This window comes from Anomaloglossus baeobatrachus, chromosome 4 (assembly GCF_048569485.1).
Source record: "Anomaloglossus baeobatrachus isolate aAnoBae1 chromosome 4, aAnoBae1.hap1, whole genome shotgun sequence".
Lineage (NCBI taxonomy): Eukaryota > Metazoa > Chordata > Amphibia > Anura > Aromobatidae > Anomaloglossus > Anomaloglossus baeobatrachus.
In genome coordinates, this window is record NC_134356.1 from 394,887,534 (window position 1) to 394,912,823 (window position 25,290).

At 44.3% G+C, this 25,290-nt stretch overlaps 1 protein-coding gene across 2 annotated transcripts in view; it reads left to right on the top strand.

Annotated features, from left to right (window-relative positions):
• Positions 1-25,290, top strand: part of USP6NL (USP6 N-terminal like) — a 257,526-nt gene that overhangs the window by 45,092 nt on the left and 187,144 nt on the right. The window contains exon 1 of one of the 2 annotated variants that reach the window (XM_075345278.1): positions 7,854-8,027. The exons of the other annotated variant lie outside the window; for it this stretch is intronic. Within the exon in view, the coding sequence (XP_075201393.1) occupies positions 7,955-8,027 (73 nt within the window). The 5' untranslated portion in view covers positions 7,854-7,954. Of the gene's footprint in view, positions 1-7,853; positions 8,028-25,290 lie in introns of those variants that run through there. 2 annotated transcript variants of the gene reach the window in all.

Here is a 25,290-nt window from a genome sequence, read left to right on the forward strand (position 1 = left end):
AGACAAAGCTCAAAAAAGGTAAATGCGGCCAAAGAGACCAAGACAGAACAAAATGTAGCCAAAGGCAGAGCACCTACCAGGAGAATATGTCGCCGAGGGCCGGGATAACACGTGGGGACCAACGTCCCAACACGTGTTTCGCTCCGTGTGCTTCGTCGGGGGACGACTAAAATAGTGAGGAATATGGATCTTATAAAGGGGGTCCAACCCCAATGAAAAACGCCCCCTTGTTTGATTAGTCCTGATAGACAAAGTATACAGGACCGCGCCGCAGTGGATCCTCATCAGCGGAAGCCGGAGGGAAGAAAACTTCCTGTGACGTCACAGCACTTCCGGTATTCCGCTGCTAAGGACGCCAGCCACGGCCGCGTCAGGAGGTGGAGACATCCCTCTGGTGCGTCATCGGGTAGGTCCGCCTAGGTGAAAGACACAATCCCGTCCATTAATAAACAGGGCAGCAGTGCCCACAGTTATAGTAAGAACGGGAAGTATATTATGGGGACGTTCCGCAAAAAGATCTCAATATACCACCAGTAGGGATGAATACAGATGGGGCATAAGAAAGAAAGAAGGTATATTAGAGGAGAGAAGAGGAAGATGATATCGGCCAATTCAAAGACACATATACAGAGCCACATATACAAAAATAATGCATAATTTATATAGTACGCATACATGCATAAATAGAGAAACCATATATACAGAAATAATGCATCATATATATATAATGAGCGCATATATACATAAATGGAGATCTATCAATTTCATAATTATGATAAAAACATGTGTTTAAATTGATCCGACGTCAAAAGACTCCATGTCTCAAATGACTTGTAAGAAGAGAAGTTGCCATCTTCCACAATAGGTGTCCCAAAACTGTAAGGGCTAAGACATAATAGGGGTAGGACCCAGACTAAAAAAGACAAAAAAACACTGGTTCGGTTCTATTGTGTGGTTCTGTTTCTCAATTTTAACAGTGTTTTTTGTCTTTTTTAGTCTGGGTCCTACCCCTATTATGTCTTAGCCCTTACAGTTTTGGGACACCTATTGTGGAAGATGGCAACTTCTCTTCTTACAAGTCAATTGAGACATGGAGTCTTTTGACGTCGGATCAATTTAAACACATGTTTTTATCATAATTATGAAATTGATAGATCTCCATTTATGTATATATGCGCTCATTATATATATGATGCATTATTTCTGTATATATGGTTTCTCTATTTATGTATGTATGCGTACTATATATATTATGCATTATTTTTGTATATGTGGCTCTGTATATATGTCTTTGAATTGGCCGATATCATCTTCCTCTTCTCCCCTCTAATATACCTTCTTTCTTTCTTATGCCCCATCTGTATTCATCCCTACTGGTGGTATATTGAGATCTTTTTGCGGAACGTCCCCATAATATACTTCCCGTTCTTACTATAACTGTGGGCACTGCTGCCCTGTTTATTAATGGACGGGATTGTGTCTTTCACCTAGGCGGACCTACCCGATGACGCACCAGAGGGATGTCTCCACCTCCTGACGCGGCCGTGGCTGGCGTCCTTAGCAGCGGAATACCGGAAGTGCTGTGACGTCACAGGAAGTTTTCTTCCCTCCGGCTTCCGCTGATGAGGATCCACTGCGGCGCGGTCCTGTATACTTTGTCTATCAGGACTAATCAAACAAGGGGGCGTTTTTCATTGGGGTTGGACCCCCTTTATAAGATCCACATTCCTCACTATTTTAGTCGTCCCCCGACGAAGCACACGGAGCGAAACACGTGTTGGGACGTTGGTCCCCACGTGTTATCCCGGCCCTCGGCGACATATTCTCCTGGTAGGTGCTCTGCCTTTGGCTACATTTTGTTCTGTCTTGGTCTCTTTGGCCGCATTTACCTTTTTTGAGCTTTGTCTGCCTGTGAGTTACTAATTTTGGTATGTCTGCCGTTACTCAGTAGAGACTTGTTCTCCTGAATTAATGCCTGGGACACGTGGGGTTTTCCCCTCCAGCTCCAATTCCCTTGGTCCTATATTTATGTATGTATGCCTACAATTGATTTCCCTACAGCATTAATAATAAAACAATTTGTATTTTCATATGGCTTGTGTGGGTACATTTGTCAATTGGCAAGTTTAAAGACTCTTCTTCCTTGGTTTCATAAATTGTTTGAGTTGTTGCCATTTTATTTAAGTGGCCCTCTTTTGTTTCAACTTTTAAAGCAAGCAGTAACTGCTATAAAATATGGTGCTTCTGTTGGATAGTGGAATGTAGTGAGGAATGTTAGTTTTTGCCTTTGGCTGCTGGTTTTATGTTTCCATATTTACTAAACAAATCAAGACCGAATTTGGCTGCGTTCAGTAACGGCACAAAGTGCTGGTTAGGCTGCTTTCACACTACGTTTTTTTAACATGCGTCATGAACGTTTTTTTTGCTGTAAAAGCGGATCCTGCTTTTACAGCAAAAAACGCATGCTAACGCATGTGTTATTTTGCAGGATCCTGTCACTGGATGTTTAGGGGCGGGCATTGGAGTCATGTGATCGGGAGTGAGGGGAACTAAACGTGCCAGACTGGGAGCCGGCTTCTTACAACTGCGGAGGTTCGTAACCAAGGTAAACATCGGGTAACTTGCTTGGATACCCGATATTTATCTTGGTTACAAGCGTCTGTACACGTAACCAACGTAAACATCGGGTAACTAAGCGAAGCGCTTTGCTTGGTTACCCGATATTTACCTTGGTTACGAGTGTCCGCTGCTCTTTGGCGGGGGAGAGAGAGGGAGAGAGAGACTGATGACGCCAGGCTGGTTTCTGGGCATGCTCAGTAGAGCAAGCAGGATCCTGTCTATCAGCATGCCAGCGTTCACATGCGTTTGTGTGCAGTATAGTCAGGATCCAGTGAAAAACAGTATTTGGACGCAGCTCAAAAACGCTACAAGTAGCGTTTTTGAAAAAAGTTATAAAACTGCAATTCTCTGGATCTTCACTACGCAAACGCATGTTGACGCGAGTCCATTACAAATGCATTGAAATGAAAACGCATTTGCACTGGATCCGTTTTTGCGTTAAAAAAAGTTCATGACGCATGTTAAAAAAATGTAGTATGAAAGCAGCCTTAGACGGTTGTGGTTGGATGTGCTATGCACGTCTGTGCGCTAATTCACGGTTAGCCTGGATGCTGTATTAATATCTGTGACACCAACACACAGCGGGGAAGACATGTTCACAATGTTATTGGGCTGTGTGCACATAAGTATTTGCATTAGATTTCTTTGCTGCAAAAAACAGTGTTTGCTGGAAAAATTGCTGCATAAAATTGGCAGGTTTCTACATGTGTTTTAGAAGTACTTTTTTTTTTTCTTTAACTTGCACTTCTTGTTAATTTGGGTAAATACACTTACCGTAAATGCTGAAAGAATTGATGTGCTGCGGGGATGAAAAAATGCTTTGAATGTTCATATCTGCAAGCATGGAAATAAAAAATGGTAGCATGAGTGTTTAATGCCATTCATTTGGTACTGGAAAATGTTGCTTTTTTTCACTAAAAACATTGAAAACGTTCAGTGTGAATAAGCCTTTAAGATGGCAGAAACTTCCAGCTTGTAAAGTTTTTATGTTGGGAGAATACATAGGGATTCCTGCCTATGGCCAGCATTACAGTGAGGTCGTTACACACAAGGGTTGTGTGCTTGTGTATACTTTTTTACAGAATTTAAAATCCTTATGCAATGTTTCATTAGAGATTTTGCTTTGAAAATATTTTTAGGCCAATTTATACTTGGAAATACCCCAAAATATGGCCAGTTATGAAAACCTTTCTAGACGCGTGTCATAAGCAGTCCCCCCCTGGAAACCATTGTCTCTAGTTTGTTTGCAATTACCTAGTGGAAATGGGCAGCAAAGTAGAGTAACCCCATTCACACACAGTAGAAAATAACAGAATGGACTTTGGTGCTCACTGCAGATTCTGAAATAGGCAGCTTGCTGTACTTGTGGCTTATCTGTTATGGCTCAATCACTACGTGACGCCCTATAATGCCAGGTGTGCCCCGATCCTCTGCCCACTACTGCAGACATGTGAACAGCATGTGCGATCTATAATACATCTAACAGCTATTCTGTGTAGGCACTGGGATGATGGGATTGATTACTGGCGGAGATGGAACTTTCTGCAGCGCTTCTCCTGCTGGCTTTGGACTCTATTAATAGGAAGCACAGAAGTATCTAAAATAAAGTCTCTTGCAAAGACAAAAAAATCTTTGAAATGGATCAGTCCATGAGTTTGTTACTGATGATGTATTTACCACCTAACTAGAGACAGAGGACACTATTGGCTTTCATCAAGTGAGTGAAAGTCTATGGATACATTTAAAGAGAACCATCCAGCAGGATTTTCATATATAAAGTTAAGCCAGTGCTGTTCTGGCACTAGGATGCTGAATGTAAGCATAGCTTTTGTTCTGAGATTGAAGATTTTATTTCAGAAATATGTGCAAGTAAAGTTCTAGCAATGCACTGCTAATTGATTGACAGGTGCAACAGGAAGTGAATATGTGGGTCGAGTCTAGTTATCTATTCCCGCTCTGTCTGTCTGCACCAGAATTAACGATTGACTGCGATAGGGGAGGAAGACCAGGCAGGCAGACATGGACGGGAATAGATAGCAAGACCTGACCCACATATTCCTGCCTCTGTTGCACCTGTCAATCAAATAACAGTGCATTTCTGGAACTTCACTTACGCATTTTTCCAAAATAAAGCCTCCAGTCTCAGAACAAAAGCTATGCTTATATTCAGCATCCTAGGGACAGTATAGCACTGGCTTTACTTTGTATATGGAAATCCTGCTGGTTGGTTCCCTTTAAAATACAACTGTGGTGTGTTTTTTCTTTTTGGTTCTGGTGACGCTCCAGCCCCATGGCAAGATCTTGTGGCTATAACTTCTGACTGCCCAGAAGTTACATCCCAAGCGCTCAACGAAAGGATGAAAACTCCGGAGTTTGTATCAGACTAGGCAGGAGACTTAGATGTAAAGCGCCACTCGAGTCATAACTTACGGGCACAAGATGGCATCCCGGGACTGAAGTGGCATTAGTAAAAGGTGAAGACTGTGGCAGGTGAGTATAATGCAGGGGCTTGCATATAAAGTGCCACTGCAGTGCTGAAAAAACAAGTAACCACTGGAGTGGTGGTTTAAAATAGACACGTGGTATCTCCTTGTCTGTAAAAGTGTGATCTATCAAAATGTAAAATTAACCCAAGTAGTAAGCACCATAATGAGAGAGAGAAAAACACTGCTAGAATTGTTTTTCTTTTTGTTTTTTGGCTGCTGCAAAACCCCCCCACAAAAACAAGAAGCAATCAAAGTGTCATATTTCCCCCTAAAATAGTATTTAAAGGGAACCGGTCATCAGAAATTTTGCACTAAACCGAAGGCCCCTTTCACATTGCGTTTTTCTCTACGTCCACAGGTCCCGTCGGGGCATCTGTCCGGACCGCCCCTCCCCCACTCTGCAAAGCGTGTTCCAGACGCATGCGCCCGACAGGGCCATTCGCTGTTATGGAGCGCACTGCGTTAGCGTGTGCTCTGTTTTGTGCCATTTTGTGCACATATACGTTTCTGCAGACGGACACCCAAACGTAGGTGGTCTACCGCAGTGCGCTCCATAACAGTGAATGGCCCTGTCGGGCGCATGCGTCTGGAACACGCTTTGCAGAATGGGGGAGGGGCGGTCTGGACGGATGCCCCGACGGGACCTGTGGACGTAGAGAAAAACGCAATGTGAAAGGGGCCTAAAAGATTCCCCCTCTGCAGCTCCTGGGCTGCATACTAGCAAGCTTCCTGTTGTTATTGTGACCCCTTTCTGACCAAAATAAAGACTTTATAAAGTGATACCTTTTTGTTTTCAGATCTTGATAATGGTACACGGGGGCGGGCTCTCTGGTGTCCGTTAGTCTGCCTCCTGTCGCTTTAGGCCGTCCCCCATAGCGCAATTTCAAAGAGGTGACGTGAGGTAAGCTGGCCAGCTCTTGTGCAGAACGGTGGAGGCGGCGGTGAAAGCGCGAGCACGAGATTATGGGCGGGTGCTTGCTGATGAAAATCACAGCGCCGCCCATAATCTTGTGCCTGCGCAACACGTCACCAGTGGTCACACTGTGCACATTGCACAATCCCGCGAGACTGGCACGGCGCATGCGCGAGACCTCGGACGCACTGGGCGGCCTCCTGAGGTATGAAATTGCGCGATGGGGGATGGCCTAAAGCGACAGGAGGCGGACATCAAGATTTGAATACAAAAAGGTACCACTTTTTAAAGTCTTTATTTTGGTCAGAAAGGGGGCACATAAACAATAGGAACCTTGCTAGAATGCAGCCCGGGAGCTGCAGAGGGGGAATCTTTTAGGTTTAGTGCAAAATTTCTGATGACAGGTTCCCTTTTTAATAAAAAAATTTTTAGCTTGCCACCCAAAAAATAATGGATGGATTTCTAGAAATTCTGTGCAAATCCCGCAGCAAGCACTGACCGGCTTTCCAGACCGCAGCATGTCAGTTGTTTGCTGCCGATTCGCATGTGTCTTCCGTAGGGAGAACACAAGCAGGAGACCGCAGCGCACTGAACCCTGATCATGGGTACTGTCAGCTGTGGTTTCCTGCAGAGGAGACTCGTGAGCCCGCCGGTCAGGACCTGCTGCGTCCAGGAACACAGAGGGAGTATGGGCTTTTTATTTTACCTGGGGAAAGGTGGAACCAGAAGGGTTGTCCTAGTAGGGGAAAACCTCTTTAAAGACCATTTTAGTTTGCATTCAACTGTGGTGTAATGTGTTGCCCTAAATCAGCTGAGAAGACAGATAAGAGGTACCCATTGTTTATTGCGGTTGAGCTCACTGCTGGACTCTCAGATGTCGGCCACTTTCTGTTGTTGGCGCTCTTTCCTCACAAACTGACCTGAACTTCTGTACACACAATTGCGGCTTGTGGAGGAGCATGTGACCAGTTTGGGCCAATGGTGAAGCACCTCACAGGGGATGGCTGCTTTTCTATTGGAGGAGGCTGGTGGTCTGGTCACATGCTCCTGCGCCAGCAGCTGTTTTATGCACAGAAGTGCTGGGCTGTGTGGATACAGGACAGTTTGCGCTCTTTCTGCTGATTTATGGCCACACACTACATTATTTGAATGTAAATAAAGGGCATGTAAAAGCCAAATGGTGCAAAATGTGTAATGAAATCCAAGTGCAGATATTTTTAGCTAAAATAAAACTGTATGCACTTAGGAAAAAAGCTGCCAAATGTGGCTTAATATTAGACAGGCAAAATATTGACAAAGGAGTGTGCCATGAATATTCACAGTAGGAACATCACCCCATCTGGTCTGAGATGATTGTATGCGGTTTATATAGCTGTGTAACTGTTTGGCCGTGAGACAGTCGCCATTCTAATGACCCCGGAGCTTCCAGAGGTGGCGTCCTTTCAGACCCTGAGGGAAAGCCTCCTGTGTTGGTGTGTGGGGCTGCCAGCCAGGTGTGCTGTACCCGTCAGCTGCTGTGTAATGTGTGGCTGCAGATAGCCCTGCATGAGGCTCCACATCTCGGGGATCTCTATCCGCGGCTCATTGTGTAAAAGTTTCCCGGTGTTTGTGCTCTGCCGTCTTATCTCTGTGAAACATTACAAGAGGTGATTATTCATGCTGCTGTACACTACTAGACTTTGAGGGCCGGATATGCTTTACTTGACTGTAATGAACATAGCCGCATTCCCTGATCGAACCATGCTCGCTGCATCTGCTGCTAGTCCTGAAGGATGCCTTTAAGCTTTCCTGAGCATCTGGGGAAGCATCTCTGAGAAGGTATGATCATCCCTTTCTGCATTGCTGGAGCTCATAGGAGAGGAGTACAATGGGCTCTAGCGATGAAACCTGTTGGCTTTATGTATGAGCAGCTGGCGTCTTGTCTCGCTAACTAGCAATGATTCAAGTCTTGCAGATTGTGAAAGAACTGGTCTCCCCATCGAGACGCAGAGCAGCCACAGCAAAGAAAGGTAGGCGCCCTGGAAAGTGTGATCCCAGCCGTCTTCCCACCAGACGCTCAGCCTTTGAGATGTTCTCACGAGCAGTGGTCAGTGATGGGGCGACTTCATCGCCCTCTTCCTCTTTTTCATGTTAACCCTTTTGTTCTGTTGTTCTTCTCCAGCATTAAGGGCTCTGGTAACATTTGCTTTCACCGAGGTCAGGCTGTAATAATGATCACTACCCTGATGTATGCGTAGGATTCGTTACTGACTTTACCAACTTATATGAGAGTGTTCAGCATGCAGATGTGTAGATCTGGTGTGCCTCGGCTTAGCTGCAGTCGGATATATATTAGCAGGTATTTAGGAAACTTACATTTCCGAGACTATGAATGTTTAAAGTGCAGAGATAATTAGGTCAGGCGTAATGCATAATAAATAGCCGCAATAATGTTTTTTTTCCATTATGTAAATGCTTTTAAATTAACATATTTTTCTTCTGAGAATCAGAATAGAGATATTTGCCTAATGGACAAAAAAAAGCTAAACCATGCAGTGTTCTAGTGCATCTATATTATGTGCACACACTTTTATTCTGGTATGTGTATATAACTATCCCCTGTACACACCACAGTATGACCGATACTGGACAATCCCTCCTTATCAATTCAGGAAACAAAAACTATGCGCACTCTGCTGCTGCAGCCGCGCCGTTCCAGCAATGTGGGCACTGCTATTCCTGGAGGCTGCAGCGGCCACGTGATATGGGAGCGCAGCGGTACAGATGGATTGGGTTTATCTTCTATGGGGCCCTGGCATTGATTAAGCCGGGGTTGTCAGTGAAAATGCCCTTTTTAACATACCATTGTCATAGGATGGCAGGTTTGTTTTGCATAAGGCTATGTTCACACACTGCATCTTTTCTTAACCACAAAGATGCCGCATATTTGGCCCCCAAAAATGCACCCGCCGCAAAGACGCATGCGTTTGATGCGTTTTTACCGCATTTTGCCAAATGCGTTTTTAAGTCAACTCTATTGACTGGAAGGGCTCAAAAACGCTGGAAAAATGCAAAAAGAATTGACATGCTGCATCTTCAAAAATGCAGCCACGATGCAGCTAAAAAAAAGATGCCCAGTGCGGACCACAAAATAGAAATCTCATAGACTTTGCTGGGACAAGGAAATGCGTGCGTTTAGATGCATCTTTGTAACCTCAAAAATGCACCAAAAACTCAGTAAAAGTTGCCCCGTGTGAACATAGCCTAACTCTGAACCTTGTTCTGGTTTCAGCAATAAGTGCCTCAAAACTCACCGCACTCAGATGTAATTTGTAATGATGCTCAAAATTTTATTAACAAACACATAGAACAAATATTAGGTGATGACGGGAATAAGCTCAACAAAATGTTTCGATCTGATGGGTCTTGTTCACGCTGTCGCTGAAATAGCGAAAAAAGGGTAAATAACCACATGTTGGTGTACTAAAAGTATCAACAAGAAAACCGGATTCCAACAAAGATTAAAAGTAATATATACAGTATCGTAAACTGCATCAACTACATCTCTGCCCACAAAGCAACCACCGATCGATGAAATGTGCTGGAAGGAAGGAAACATTTTGGAAAAAATCATAGCAACAACTGTGGATGAAAATCCTGCTTATTGTATGGGTATTAGTGGTTTTCCTTTCCTATTTAGGGTGTGGGGGTGGGCGGTGAGGGGGCTGCTTTAATTTTATGTGACTTGACAGCTTGCATTGGCAATACCGGGAACTTGGAACCATGCGCAAGTGTTGCGGTCAAATTTGGAGGGTTAATGGCAAGGAGTGGAGCTCCGCTCTTTTCACTGCTGTTTGGGTACTTTCCCACAATGCGGAATGGCAGCGTTTTGGATCCAGAGTGTTTTTGGTGCGTCCGAAACTCTGTGTTGTGCAGCACAAGAGCAGTGGATGGGATTTATAGAAATCTCCTGCCCACTGGGCTTCTTTTCTCTGCAGTGTAAATAAACATGTGGTGTGGCTGTCAGAACGGCAGCGTGTCAATTTATGCTGCGGACCATTCGCAAGTCCTCAGCACCCAGAACCCTCATTGTGGGCACGGGCAGCTGTGGTCTTCCGTGGAGAACATGCACATCTCCGCAGGAGGGATGACATGGCGTCTAGAATGCAGAATGTTTTGATCTCAAAAGGGGGTGAAGGAATACACCCCTCAGATCCTGTGGGGGCATCACAACCATGACCAGACTAGACTCATTGGACGATAAAAGTTTCACACTCTTTATTTATGAACGGCACCAATAATTACTGCTACAACGGCCTCTGCCCTTTCTGTATCTGTGCTTCACATCACTCATCTGATTTACTACACTATTCTAGGTCATGCTGTGTATATACAGTATGTGACTCTTTAGATTTTGTGTATTACTACTGTATGCCTGATATTTCTGAGTAGTCTTGGAAGCTTAGTATTTGTCATCTCCTTTTCAGCTAACAATTAGGATATCAACCCCTGGGAAATTGTGACTATATTGATTCCCCAAAGACTTGATCGTGGGGTACTTAGTAGGTGGTCATGATGGCTAGGTGTTTGCTGAAGACCATGATGGTGCTCCTGCTGCTGGCGTTTTTTAGGAGACCGTTATATACAGATATATGGCACAAGCTTAAAGTAACTTAATGACCCTTCAAAGTACAGTAAAAAGAAAAAAAAATTAAATATAGAAAAATGTAGATTGAGTCACACCGTTTTATTCTCCGTTGATTATTAAAAAATCAACCAAAAAATAAATGTTGTAAAGCTTTCCCCTGCTCACCAATATATCATGTGATAAAAAATGGACAGTGTTATTTAAAAATGCAATTCGACCTGTAAATAAAACCCAAACCCTTATGGGTCTATTCACAGAAAAATATGGCTTTTGGAAGAAGGGGAGGGAAAAAAAAAAGGATAGCACAAATGGAAAATTGTCTGGTTGAGAAGAGGTTAATGGATATCTACAGGTTAATCCACTACAAATGTAAGTTTATATTCGCGGTCAGTGTGTGTCAAGTTTTTACCTTCAGTGTATGATCGGAAAAAAATAAAAAAAACACCAATAGGTTTCCATGCTTCTTCAAGCAAGCAGTTGGTGAAAAGCAGACGGTGCAGTGTGTTTATTTGCTCAGTCACTGACCCTGTTCTGTCCATGAGACAGGCCAGTGTAGGACATGTGAATATGTCAGGAAAATGACTGACGGCCTGCAAACGATAGACCCAGAGGTGAACCCTGCGGCTATCGGTGCCGTGGTGACATTTCATGTACTGTGAATCCAGATGCCACAGATTGTGAGAAATATTTAGCTGCGTAGCATTAAAGATCAAGTAGCCGTATGTGTTTTTGAAAAACAAAATTGGACATAGACCTAAAGTGGGAAACCCTTCTGTACACTTCTGTTTAGGATCCAGTCTTGTTTTTGGCTCAAGTAAAGTTGAAGTGACGAAACCATGACATTATTTGTATGTGAATTCTGGAGGACACGGATTACTTACACTGGGTTCACAGGTTACAGCCATAATGTGGTTTTAAAAATCAGGGCAAAAAAAAGTGCAAACATAATGGTAGAACTTGTACAGTCCAAATTGGACAGTTCCAGTGCTTCACTACTTGTTGCCACTTGGAATCTTTCATAGTACATCACTATCTCTTCTCAAAATGCTTCAGTATTAGGCTATGTGCCCACGCTGCCGAAAATGCGCGGAATTTGCCACGATTTTTTCACAGAAATTCCACGGATTTTTTAAAAATCCACAGTACATAGAGTCCCCAGCCATTTCTATGGCATTTGGGGAGTGCTGTGCCCATGCTGCGTTTTTTTCCGCAGCGGAAATAATGTGGATGTTCCTGCGGAAAAATCTGCAGTATGTGAATTATTCCTGCGGTTTTCTCCGCAGGGTCCCATACTTACCTGCCTTGCTAGAAGACACCGGAGTCACTTCCTCCGGTGCAGAGGAGCGCAGTGGAGCCAGAAGCAGGAAGTGGGTGGGGCCTACACGAGCTCCGGTCATGTGACAGCCAAAGCTAGTTCAGGCCCGCTCACCTTCTCCGGCAATGTGCAGACAGACACAGCCGGAGAGTGAAGTGCTACGTGATGGAGGTAAGTATGAACGCCCAGATCACTCCAGCACTTGTTTTGCATTGAGGATGCAGTGCCGAAGCCATGGTACTGTATCCTCAATGCAGTATGCCCGCAGCATATCCGCAGGACATTCCGCAATACAATCGCAGCATGGAAACAGACAAAGTTGTGCTGCGGTTTTCTGGGAGCTCCTGCGGAATGTCCTGGGGATATAACCGCTGGACACTTTCCCCGTGGGCACATAGCCTATGGCCTCCTTCGGACATCTGTATGGAACCTACAAGCTGGATCAGGTTTTTTCCATGGATACCACAGGTGCTCATTGTAATCTATGGTGCTACTCACATGTCAGTATTTCTTCCAGCATCACTGATGATGGGGGCCAAAACAAGATAGCCTGTCAAAGGCTGGAGACACATTAGCGTATGGCATCCGATTTGAGAGCATCGGATGCGGTATGCTAATGACCCCTGGCTCAGGCTCTGCTGCGAGCGTGAGCCGAGTGTCATGCGACTGTGAATCGATCTTGCAATCAGGTCACAGCTGTGAAGCTGAGGATGTGCGCTGCTGAGGAGAGGGAGGGGTTAATCCCCCCCCCCCCATCTCCTCCATTGTCGGCCTGTGCGTATATCGCACTGCACTGGGATAACATCCAAGTGCAGTCCGATGTTCCTCTCGCACCCATAGACTTGAATAGGTGCAAGGGATACGGCTCTCTCAGAAAAACGCAACATGCTGCTACTTTTCTTTCATTCAGAGTCTGGATACGAGAAAAGCTGACCAACTGCTCTCCCTCACTGACTAACATTGGTCAGAGTGCAATGCAAGATTTTTTTCGCTTTGCACTCGTACGTTTTTCACACTTGTGTGAGCGTACCCTTAAACACACAGCACACATGTGACATCCCTGTGCTGTACAGGTATAACATTACAAAGAATAGGACAAGCTTTGTAATTGTATTTAGCCGTCCATGAAAAACGCTGATGACCCACTGATGGTAAAATCCTACACACAGAGGTCATTTTATTTGAGAAATGAATAGTACACATAAATAGTAATGAGTGAGCACTACGATGCCTGAGTGCTTGGTACTCATAACAAGCTGATGGACGCTCATATCCTGAGTATCATGGAAGTCAATAGGGAAGATCTTCAGGAAAGATTCTTGAGTTTCCCACTGACTGCCATTACACTCGCTACTCGAATTGAGCCTGTTGGAATATCCGACTGCATCCGGTGCATTACGAGCACCCGAGCATGGTAGTGCTCAGGTGCCATACTAGATGTAAACAGTGTGGATCACAACACGTAAACATTAGAAACTTTGTAATATATTCTTTTTCATCCTGGACATATCTTTTACACTAAGTTCTCCGTTCAATGAAGACACATTCTTCCATTACTGAGATAGATGAGTTGGTGCTTTTAAAATCCTATGGAGAATGGAGGGGCAAGAGGCAGACACACGCTCTGCTGCAAATTCTCCTGAAACGACACCTATAGTTTTCCATACAACTATATGAGCACAGACTGCCATCTCCTATCTCGGGCTCTGAAGGTACAGGTATTCATTGAAGACAGATTTTTACCGGTGAATTTCTAATTTTGAGAATGAAAAATCAGTCCAGGAGTAGGAAGCAGATTGTAATGTATCTTATGAGTGAAAGGTTTCTTATTTTCCTGTGTCCTATTTATTTATGGAAAAAAATAATAATTAAAATAGTGGCTATGATGTAAAGAATTGTATTAGTTTTGACGTTGTTTGAAGCAGCGTAGGAAGCGTCTCTCGGTGGTTGTCCCAATGTTATTCTGAATTCTCATTCACGTCGAATACACATGAGATGGGGATGGGGGGTGAAGTGTCTTTATACGTAGTGCCAAGTGTGTAATGTAAAGGCCCTGTCACACACAGAGATAAATCTGCGGCAGATCTGTGGTTGCAGTGAAATTGTGGATAATCAGTGACAGGTTTGTGGCTGTGTACAAATGGAACAATATGTCCATAATTTCACTGCAACCACAGATCTGCCAAAGATTTATCTCTGTGTGTGACGGGGCCTTAAGAACACAATGTTGATTAACCAGGGCAAGCCAAAATGACTGCTGATAAGTGTTCCATTTTATCTCTCATTGACTTGTTTTCTCTCTTTTCTCCATACCCTTGAGATATCTGTGGACACGGTGAGGCCGGTACTCTGTGATCTAAACATATCAAAAAACTCACTTACCCCAATAAAATACTTTATTAATCAAATATATAAACCCCCCCCCACATTAGTCAAAACAGGGTAATATAATCACAGTGTGTACCTATATAGGGTAGGAGTGGGTGTGACAGTTGTCACCCGATTTCTTTCCCTCTTAATCAACCCCTACCTAGACATAAAGAGGCACCATAGGATAGAAAGGTGCCCCTTGTTCCTACTATAACCCTATCCTTATCCCTCCTCTATCTTACTCAAAGTAATCAAGTATACTGTAATTATAGAGGAGGTAAGATAAGAAAAAGATAGAGGAAAGATCACTTAAGGCTATGTGCGCACAGTGCGTATTTCGCGGCGTTTTTGCGCGTTTTTCGGGTGCGTTTTTGGCCTCAAAACTGCAGGACTTTGCTTCCCCAGCAAAGTCTGAGTTTTCATTTTTGCTGTCCGCACACATCTGTTTTTTTTTCAGCTGCGTTTTTGTGGTGCCACAAAAACGCAGCATGTCAATTATTCCCGCGTTTTTCACTGCGCTTTTCATCCATTGAGTTCAATGGGATGTTGAAAGACGCAATGAGAAACGCAAATAGCTGCGTTTTGGTGCGTTTCTAAGACCAAAAACGCAGCTATAAACGCAGGAGGTGGGTAGTAAAGTGACATGTACAGGAAGAGGATTCCTTCTGTCAGTATATACAGAAGCGTGAATCCTCCCGGTACCGTCACCGCCGCTTCCACCTCCCGTCCTGTGCATGGATGCTGCCGTGCGGCGCCATGTCTGGGCGGGAGGTGGAAGCGGCTGCGAAAACAAAAGTTAACAGTAGAAAAAAAAAAAAAAGTTATACTCACCTGTCTGCAGACTCCCGGTGCCATGCCCGCTCCCATCTCCTCTCACGGTATCGCCACCCCCGCTCCGGCTGTGTGCAGACGGCCGGGAAACCTCCGATGGATGCAGGACCTGGCGATGGATCACCTGATGCAGTCACCTGACGCATCAGGTGATCGTAAGTATCGCGGTGACACGGGCGCCCGGCCGGTATCAGCGGATGCGTCAGGAGACTTCATCCCTGATTACCGGCAGCTGCTGCAGCGATCGGACAGGATCAGACTCCCGCCCCATTGCTCCAGGAGCTGCCGGTAATCAGCACATAAGTGAGTATTATTATTTTATTTTTTTTTTTGCACCGATGCATCTGCTGATTGTATAAACGGCTTATACAGTCAGCTGCTGTGTGATGTGATTCAGGCACTTGATCCTGACACATCATCTGATCGCTTTGCCTTCCAGCAAACCGATCAGATGATATTGGATCCGGATTGGACGGCGCGGGACCCTAACCCAGGATTACTGCGGAGGGGGGGTTCTTTATTTCAATAAAGATGGAGTCACTAATTGTGTTGTTTTATTTCTAATAAAAATATTTTTCTGTGTGTTGTGTTTTTTTTTTTTTTATCTTTACTAGAAATTCATGGTGGCCATGTCTAATATTGGCGTGACACCATGAATTTCGGGCTTAGGACCAGCTATACAGCTAGCCCTAACCCCGTTATTACCCGGCGAGCCACCCGGCATCAGGGCAGCTGGAAGAGTTGGATACAGCGCCAGAAGATGGCGCTTCTATGAAAGCGCCATTTTCTGGGGTGGCTGCGGGACTGCAATTCACAGCGGGGGTGCCCAGAAAGCATGGGCACCCTGCACTGTGGATTCCAATCCCCAGCTGCCTAGTTGTACCCGGCTGGACTCAAAAATTGGGCGAAGCTCACGTCATTTTTTTTTTTTTTTTAAATTATTTCATGAAATTCATGAAATAATTTAAAAAAAAAAAAAGGGCTTCCCTATATTTTTGGTTCCCAGCCGGGTACAAATAGGCAGCTGGGGGTTGGGGGCAGCCCGTACCTGCCTGCTGTACCCGGCTAGCATACAAAAATATGGCGAAGCCCACGTCATTTTTTTTTTGTTTGGGGGGGGCAAAGAAATCCTGCATACAGTCCTGGAAGGAGGATGCATGCTGAGCCTTGTAGTTCGACAGCTGTTGTCTGCTCTCCTGCATACACTATTGGATGGAGGATGCTGAGCCTTGTAGGTCTGCTCCCCCTGACTCTCCCTCAAGCATACAGTCCTGGATGGAGCATGCTGAGCCTTGTAGTTCTGCAGCTGCTGTCTGCTCTCCTGCATACACTATTGGATGTAGTATGCTGAGCCTTGTAGTTCTGCAGCTCTCTGCTCTTCTGCATACACTAGTGGAGAATGAAGAACACATTGAAGAAGGAAATGACATCAGACCTTTTTTTTTTTTTTGTTCACTGATAAAAAACGCATAAGGACACAGTGAGCAAAAACGCAGCAAAAAAAACGCACCAAATCGCGGCAAATCGCGTGCGTTTTTTGCCGCGTTTTTTTCGAGGCAGGTGCGTTTTTGTGCGTTTTTAGCGGCCAAAAACGCACAAACGCAACGTCAAAAAAACACAGTGTGCGCACATAGCCTAATTCTTGATGAGCATATACATAACAAACACAACCCAATAATTTACACTTATATAGTGTATAGAGGTATCCAGCCCAGGATCAGAGACCTTTTGCCACCAATAGGAAGCTTCATTGGTTGGCCACGCTACCCCAATGGCCACCATAGATTACTAGGGTCCACCGGGGCAGTGTAAATATAGATAGATATATTAGCCTAATGCCACCAAAGAGTCCTTTTTCATCCTGGACATATCTTTTACACTCAGTTCACAGTTGGTATTCACATAGAGAAGAATAGCAGGGCTAATTTGGATTTTGAATTTCCTCTATCTTCCCTCTATTAATGAGACTTCATGATTGTGCCTGGAGGGGATTTTAAGATTGGTTTGATATGGCCAAGGATCCCTGATTTTGATACTACCATTTTTTTCCCTGAAAGTTGGTATTGTGTTTTAACATAGCCTAGGATTTACAAATCCTAACCTGGGCTGGATACCTCTATCATACATGTAAATTATTGGGTTGTATGTGTATATATATAGATATAGATATAGATATAGATATATATAGATATACAGAGAGATATCTCTCGATATATATGATCATCAAGAATTCAGTGATCTTTCCTCTCTTTTTTTGATCTTACCTCCTCTATGATTACGGTATAACTGATTATTTTGAGTAGGATACAGAAGGGATAAGTATAGGATGAGAGTAGTAGGAACAAGGGGCACCTTTCTATCCTGTGGTGCCTCTTTATGGTTAGGTAGAGGTTAAAGCTGGTGTCACACACAGCGACGACGTCGCTGCTACGTCACCATTTTCTGTGACGTTGCAGCGACGTCCCGTCGCTGTCGCTGTGTGTGACATCCAGCAACGACCTGGCCCCTGCTGTGAGGTCGCCGGTCGTTGCTGAATGTCCAGCTTCATTTTTTGGTCGTCACTCTCCCGCTGTGACGCACAGATCGCTGTGTGTGACAGCGAGAGAGCGACGAAATGAAGCGAGCAGGGAACAGGAGCCGGCGTCTGGCAGCTGCGGTAAGCTGTAACCAGCGTAAACATCGGGTAACCAAGGGAAGACCTTTCCCTGGTTACCCGATATTTACCTTCGTTACCAGCCTCCGCTCTTGCTGCCAGTGCCGGCTCCTGCTCTGTGCACATGTGGCTGCAGTACACATCGGGTAATTAACCCGATGTGTACTGTAGCAAGGAGAGCAAGGAGCCAGCACTAAGCAGTGTGCGCGGCTCCCTGCTCTCTGCACTGTGACATGTAGCTGCAGTACACATCGGGTTAATTAACCCGATGTGTACTGTACCTAGGAGAGCAAGGAGCCAGCACTAAGCAGTGTGCGCGGCTCCCTGCTCTCTGCACTGTGACATGTAGCTGCAGTACACATCGGGTTAATTAACCCGATGTGTACTGTACCTAGGAGAGCAAGGAGCCAGCGCTAAGCGCGGCTCCCTGCTCTCTGCACATGTAGCACAGCGACGTAATGATCGCTGCTTCTGCTGTGTTTGACAGCTAAGCAGCGATCATAACAGCGACTTACAAGGTCGCTGTTACGTCACAGAAAATGGTGACGTAACAGCGACGTCGTTGTCGCTGTCGCTTAGTGTGAACCCAGCTTAAGAGGGAAAGAAATAGGGTGACCACTGTCACACCCACTCCTACCATATATACAGTGCCTACAAGTAGTATTCAACCCCGTGCAGATTTAGCAGGTTTGATAAGATGCAGATAAGTTAGAGCCTGCAAACGTCAAACAAGAGCAGGATTTATTAACAGATGCATAAATCTTACAAACCAACAAGTTATGTTGCTCAGTTAAATTTTAATACATTTTCAACATAAGTGTGGGTCAATTATTATTCAACCCCTAGGTTTAATATTTTGTGGAATAACCCTTGTTTACAATTACAGCTAATAATCGTCTTTTATAAGACCTTATCAGGCCGGCACAGGTCTCTGGAGTTATCTTGGCCCACTCCTCCATGCAGATCTTCTCCAAGTTATCTAGGTTCTTTGGGTGTCTCATGTGGACTTTAATCTTGAGCTCCTTCCACAAGTTTTCAATTGGGTTAAGGTCAGGAGACTGACTAGGCCACTGCAACACCTTGATTTTTTTCCCTCTTGAACCAGGCCTTGGTTTTCTTGGCTGTGCGCTTTGGGTCGTTGTCTTGTTGGAAGATGAAATGACGACCCATCTTAAGATCCTTGATGGAGGAGCGGAGGTTCTTGGCCAAAATCTCCAGGTAGGCCGTGCTATCCATCTTCCCATGGATGCGGACCAGATGGCCAGGCCCCTTGGCTGAGAAACAGCCCCACAGCATGATGCTGCCACCACCATGCTTGACTGTAGGGATGCTATTCTTGGGGTCGTATGCAGTGCCATCCAGTCTCCAAACGTCACGTGTGTGGTTGGCATTAAAGATCTCGATCTTGGTCTCATCAGACCAGAGAACCTTGAACCAGTCTGTCTCAGAGTCCTCCAAGTGATCATGAGCAAACTGTAGACGAGCCTTGACATGACGCTTTGAAAGTAAAGGTACCTTACGGGCTCGTCTGGAACGGAGACCATTGCGGTGGAGTATGTTACTTATGGTATTGACTGAAACCAATGTCCCCACTGCCATGAGATCTTCCCGGAGCTCCTTCCTTGTTGTCCTTGGGTTAGCCTTGACTCTTCGGACAAGCCTGGCCTCGGCACGGGTGGAAACTTTCAAAGGCTGTCCAGGCCGTGGAAGGCTAACAGTAGTTCCATAAGCCTTCCACTTCTGAATGATGCTCCCAACAGTGGAGACAGGTAGGCCCAACTCCTTGGAAAGGGTTTTGTACCCCTTGCCAGCCTTGTGACCCTCCACGATCTTGTCTCTGATGGCCTTGGAATGCTCCTTTGTCTTTCCCATGTTGACCAAGTATGAATGCTGTTCACAAGTTTGGGGAGGGTCTTAATTAGTCAGAAAAGGCTGGAAAAAGAGATAATTAATCCAAACATGTGAAGCTCATTGTTCTTTGTGCCTGAAATACTTCTTAATACTTTAGGGGAACCAAACAGAATTCTGGTGGTTTGAGGGGTTGAATAATAAATGACCCTCTGAATAAACTTTTCACAATTTAAAAAAAAAAATAAAAAAAGAAATAACATTCTTTTTTGCTGCAGTGCATTTCACACTTCCAGGCTGATCTACAGTCCAAATGTCACAATGCCAAGATAATTCAGAATGTGTAAACCTGCTAAATCTGCAGGGGGTTGAATACTACTTGTAGGCACTGTAGGTACACACTGATTATCTTAGCCTGTTTTGACTAATGTGGGTGTTTTTATATATTTGATTAATAAAGTATTTTATTGGGGTAAATTCGTTTTTTGATATGTTTAATGAGCATTCCCTTAGTAACCAAAATTTTGATAAATACTCTGTGTGATCTACTTTACAAAAAAAAAAGTGTGCACAGGTTTGTTCAAATACATTCTAGCATTTCCTGGCAATAAGGCAAAAGATAAAATCCCAAAATGGTTAATTTCTCACATTAAGATGCACAATGCTAAAGGCCACGTCTCACTAAGCGACATCGCTAGCAACATCGCTGCTGAGGCATGACTTTTGTGACGCAACAGTGATCTTGCTAGCGATGACGCTGTGTGTGACATCCAGCAGCAACCTGGCCCCCTGCTGTGAGGTTGTTGGTTGTTGCTGAATGTCCTGGACCATTTTTTAGTTGTTGCTCTCCCGCTGTGAAGCACACATCGCTGTGTGTGACAGCGTGAGAGCAACGAACAATGTGCAGGGAGCAGGGAGCCGGCTTCTGACAGCCTGCAGTTAGCTGTAACCAAGGTAAATATCGGGTAACCAGGCGAAGCCCTTTGCTTGGTTACCCGATATTTACCTTGGTTACTAGCGTCCGCCGCTCTCAGGCACAGCGGTTTGCTTATTAACCCGATGTGTACTCTGGCTAAGAGTGCAGGGAGCCAGCGCTAAGCGGTGTGCGCTGGTAACCAAGGTAAATATCGGATAACCAAGCGCTTGGTTACCCGATATTTACCTTATTTACCAAGCGCAGCATCGCTTCCACGCGTCGCTGCTGGCTGGGGGCTGGTCACTGGTCGCTAGTGAGATCTGCCTGATTGACAGCTCACCAGCGACCATGTAGCGACGCTACAGTGATCCTTGCCAGGTCAGATCGCTGGTGGGATCGCTGGAGCGTCGCTTAGTGTGATGGTACCTTAAGGTCAGGGGACACCCGGTCAATCCCAACCTTGTGGTCCGATCTCGGAACGATTCATATGGTCGTCTAAATACACCCTTAGGCTACGTTCTCACAAACTATGAGTTTTTGATGCTGCGCATTTTGGCTGTGTCAAATGCTGCGTCTTACCGTTACAGCAAAGTGGGTGGATTTATAGAAATCTCCTGTCCACAGTGGTTCTTTTTCACTCGCTGTAAGCTGATCTGCGGGTGTGTTTTACATTTCTCCATTGTGTACACTGAGTTTGCTGTGCAGATTTTTCCCATCGATTTGGATTAGATGCAGAAAATGCCCAGGTAAAAAGCTCACATGCGGTTTTTATGCATTTCCGCAGTGTATCGAAGTTTTGTCTGAACCAAATACCTGAAAGTATCAAAAACAAGGAGGCTTTACATAAAGTATGACACATTAGAAAGAGATGAAACACACAGCATCAAAAACGCTTGTGAAAATAACACAAAAAATGCAATGAAAAAATGCAAGCAACCCAATTTACATAATAGGTGCAGAAATGGTGCAGCACAAAAGCTCCTCATGGAGCGTAGCCTATATAGTGGTGTAATCTGTCCCGTTATTTCAGGCCATTCTCCCGTGTATTTATATTGAAGCAGATTTGCCTCGCTCTCGCTCTGTATCCAGGTGGCAGATTTTCTACAGAAGACAGAAATCCAGTTAAATTACATTTTATTGTCTAAGGCACGATTGCTGGAGCTTTTTTTAGGTAAATATATGTGCTTTCATACAGGCCCCCTGAGTAATAACTGCATCCAGAAGCCTCGTGTGATTGAACCTTTTCTATAGTGTTCTTTTGAAGCAGATTTTTAGAAAGGTGTTTTCAGGAAAAACCAGGCACTCCAAAGAAATGAATTCTATAATTACAAATCGACTGGTGTGATTTTATTTTTTTTTTTATATAGAAAATTGCTTTGATGATCTGTCCGCTGTCATCTCTGTGCGTGTTTGCAGAACATGAAATGTACATAGGCTGTGTATTGCTTTGTCCCCAGCAGCAAAGCAAGATAGAGGTGGTCCATGGCATTCGAGCCAGCGGGTCAGCATATTGAAAACATCGGTGTTGGGAAGATTGAGGTTCCTAAAGGCAGCCAAGGAGGGCATGAATTATTGATTGGCTCCCAGGCCATGACGTCGCTGTTGAATAACTTAGGCTGGCTGTATTCCTGGAGCTGGTGATATGCTAGAGGCATTCACGACTAGTCTCCGAGCTGTACTTTACACTGGGTACACTATATAGTCAAGTTGCTTGATCATTTCTCATGCTTACAGGGAATCTGTCATCTCAAACGCTATTAACCTGTAGCTATGGGGTAATCTGCAGGTTAATATCATTCTAAAGCTGCTTAGCTGCTGCACTGAATGATAGCCCAGCTACCTGGAGGAAATGCATGATTTTTCCTCCCAGCAGCCTCGTGTTTTCAATCAGAGGCATGGTCAGAGCAGTTTGTCACCTCCCAGTATACAGAGCGTGGCAGGTGTGACCAGGTCCCAGCACTGACTGACAGCTCAGCATTGCATCGGTCTGTGCCGGGGCGTGGGTACAGCCGCTGCCCACTGTATACTGTGCGGTTAGTGAAACTGCTTTGGCTGCACGTCTATTACTGAAAGCCAGAGGCTGCTATTAGGAATAAAGTTTATATCCTCCCAGTAGCCGGGTTTTCAGTGCAGTTTTAGGCTATGTTCACACACTGCATTTTTCACCTGCGTTTTTGGTCCGTTTTTGGTCCGTTTTTGCTGCAGAAATTTCTTGAGAAATTCTTGTAACCTTTCTGCAGACATTCCCCAGCAAAACCTATGGCAAAAAAAATTAGCTGTGCGCACACTGCGTTTTTTTCTTAAGAAAATTCTTTCAGTAGATTTTCTTAAGAAAAAGAATGAGCAGTCACTTCTTTTCTGCAGCTAACTGCGTTTTTTGCCATATATAATTGGCACAATAACGCAGGGAGCAACCAGCGGTAAAAACGCACCAAAAACGCGGCAAAAACGCAGGTGCGTTTTTGGTGCATTTTTTAACACAGGTGCACTCTTAAGAAATTTCTTAAGAAAAATCATTTTTCTAGTCTGAACATAGCCTAAGAATGCCATTAACCTGAAGATTAACCCCATATCTATTTTTTTTTTTTTTTTTTTGATCAGTTCCTTTTAATGAGGTTGTCCCACAAAGTTTTTAATTTTAATCAATAGATTTGGAATAATAAGTTCCACAACTAAATGTGATTTTTAAAAAAAAAATAAATAAATAAAAAAAATTCTTGTGCGGATATAATCTTATATATGTCCCCCTGCTATGTACTGTGTAATGGCCGTGTCTGACTGTACAGGAACATGGTCTGATCATACAACATCTCTTGGGCCGGGGAGGCAGCAAAACAGTATACAGACATTATAGCACGAAATTGCAAATATTTATTTCTTTGATGTAAAATATTTTTTTTCACAATCAGGCGGGTAATGTTTTACCTCACAAAAAGAATTGCCTGTGATCCTATACTGTAATATCTTTATACTCCTTTTTTTTTTTTTTTTTTTTTGCATCCTTCCCATCCATGATATAAGGCATGATCAGACCATGTCCCGATAGGGTCAGACACAGCCATTACACAGTACATAGCAGGGACACATATATAAGATTATCTCAGTACAGGAAGATATTTTTTTAAACACATCCAATTGTGGAACTTATTATTATTCTAAGATCTATTGCTAAAAAATGAACTTAACCCCTTTTAAGTATGCTCGTATACACTTCAAACTTGGATTACAGGCACATCGGGATAGTGCTAAACACATAATTCTCTTTTCCAAATATTCCTATGAGGGTAATGATACATAATCATCACCTTTTGAAATTGTGTCCCCTGAAGCAGAGACATAGACATGATCGTAACTAATGAAGCCACCAAGCAAGAGTATTTTCATGGCTTTTCTAGTATAGTAAGGCTACTTTCACACATCAGTTTTTTTCCATCAGGTACAATACGGAAAAAAACGGGTTAAATGGATCCAGTACCGCATCCGTTTTATCCCCATAGATTTGCATTGTTACCGGATTGTACCTGATGGCTTTGCGTTGCATCCGTTTTTTTCCGGATGCGGCAAAATTAATCAAAGCGGCGGCCGGAGGCAACGTGTCTTGCAACGTTTTTTTGTCCGGCAAAAAAAACGCATCTCGCCGGATCCGGCGCGATACGCCGTGTTTTACAATGAAAGCCTATGGACGCCGGATCCGGCGCAATGCGGTAAAAAATGGATGCAGCTACCGGATCCGTTTTTGTAAACTGCGCATGCACCAAATTAATTAAAAAAGCTGATCCTTCAAAAAAACGGACAAACCGGATGCAAAAACGGATGCAAACCGTATCCACCGGATCCGGTTTTGTACGCATCCGGCATAACGGATCCGTTAAAAACCGGATCCGGTGGATACGGTTTTACATTTTTTTGCCGGATCCTTTGGATCAGGAAAAAAAAGGATTGTGCCTGAATGCAAAAAACTGATGTGTGAAAGTAGCCTAAGTCACCATAGTCAATCATGGCTGAAGTGGGAATACTGATGTCTTGGCGTTGGTTATAAAGTGGTGGGACTCCCGAAGCGGCTAAGTAGGCTGTGCTGTCCTATGTAAACTGCACATCATGCTGCACAGTTTCTGGGGGTACTTGCCTTAGAGACTCTTAAAGGGAACCTGTCAGGTCCAGTATGCACCTAGAACCACAAGCAGTTCTGGGTGTATATTGCAAATCCCTGCCTAACAGTCCCTATATCTTGTAGCATAGATAAAGAGATCTTTCGAAAAAGTGTTTCCAAAGATCTTTTATCTTATGCTAATGAGCACAGGGACTAGTCCCAAGGGCGTTATGTCCCGACTAGTTGCTCTCTTATGATAGCACGCCCCTGTGGATGTACTAACATGCTATGCAATTCAGCATCACCAGCAGTGATGCGCATACCTGTGTTTGCTGTGACCAATCTTCTGAATGCCCCGTTACTTCCAGTCGTGCACAGAAGACCTCTCTGAAGCCGAGACGTGTATACCCGGCTGCATACTGCACATGACCGGAAGTGCTCGGCGTTCAGAAGTGCGGTCACAGCAAACACAAGTATGTGCATCATCGCTGGTGATGCTGAACTGAATAGAATGTTAGTACACCCCTCTGAGTACACTAATATGATTAGAGGGCGGACTAGTCAGGGAATATAACATTCTTGGGACTAGTCTCATTAGCATACGATGAAAGATGTTTAGTAA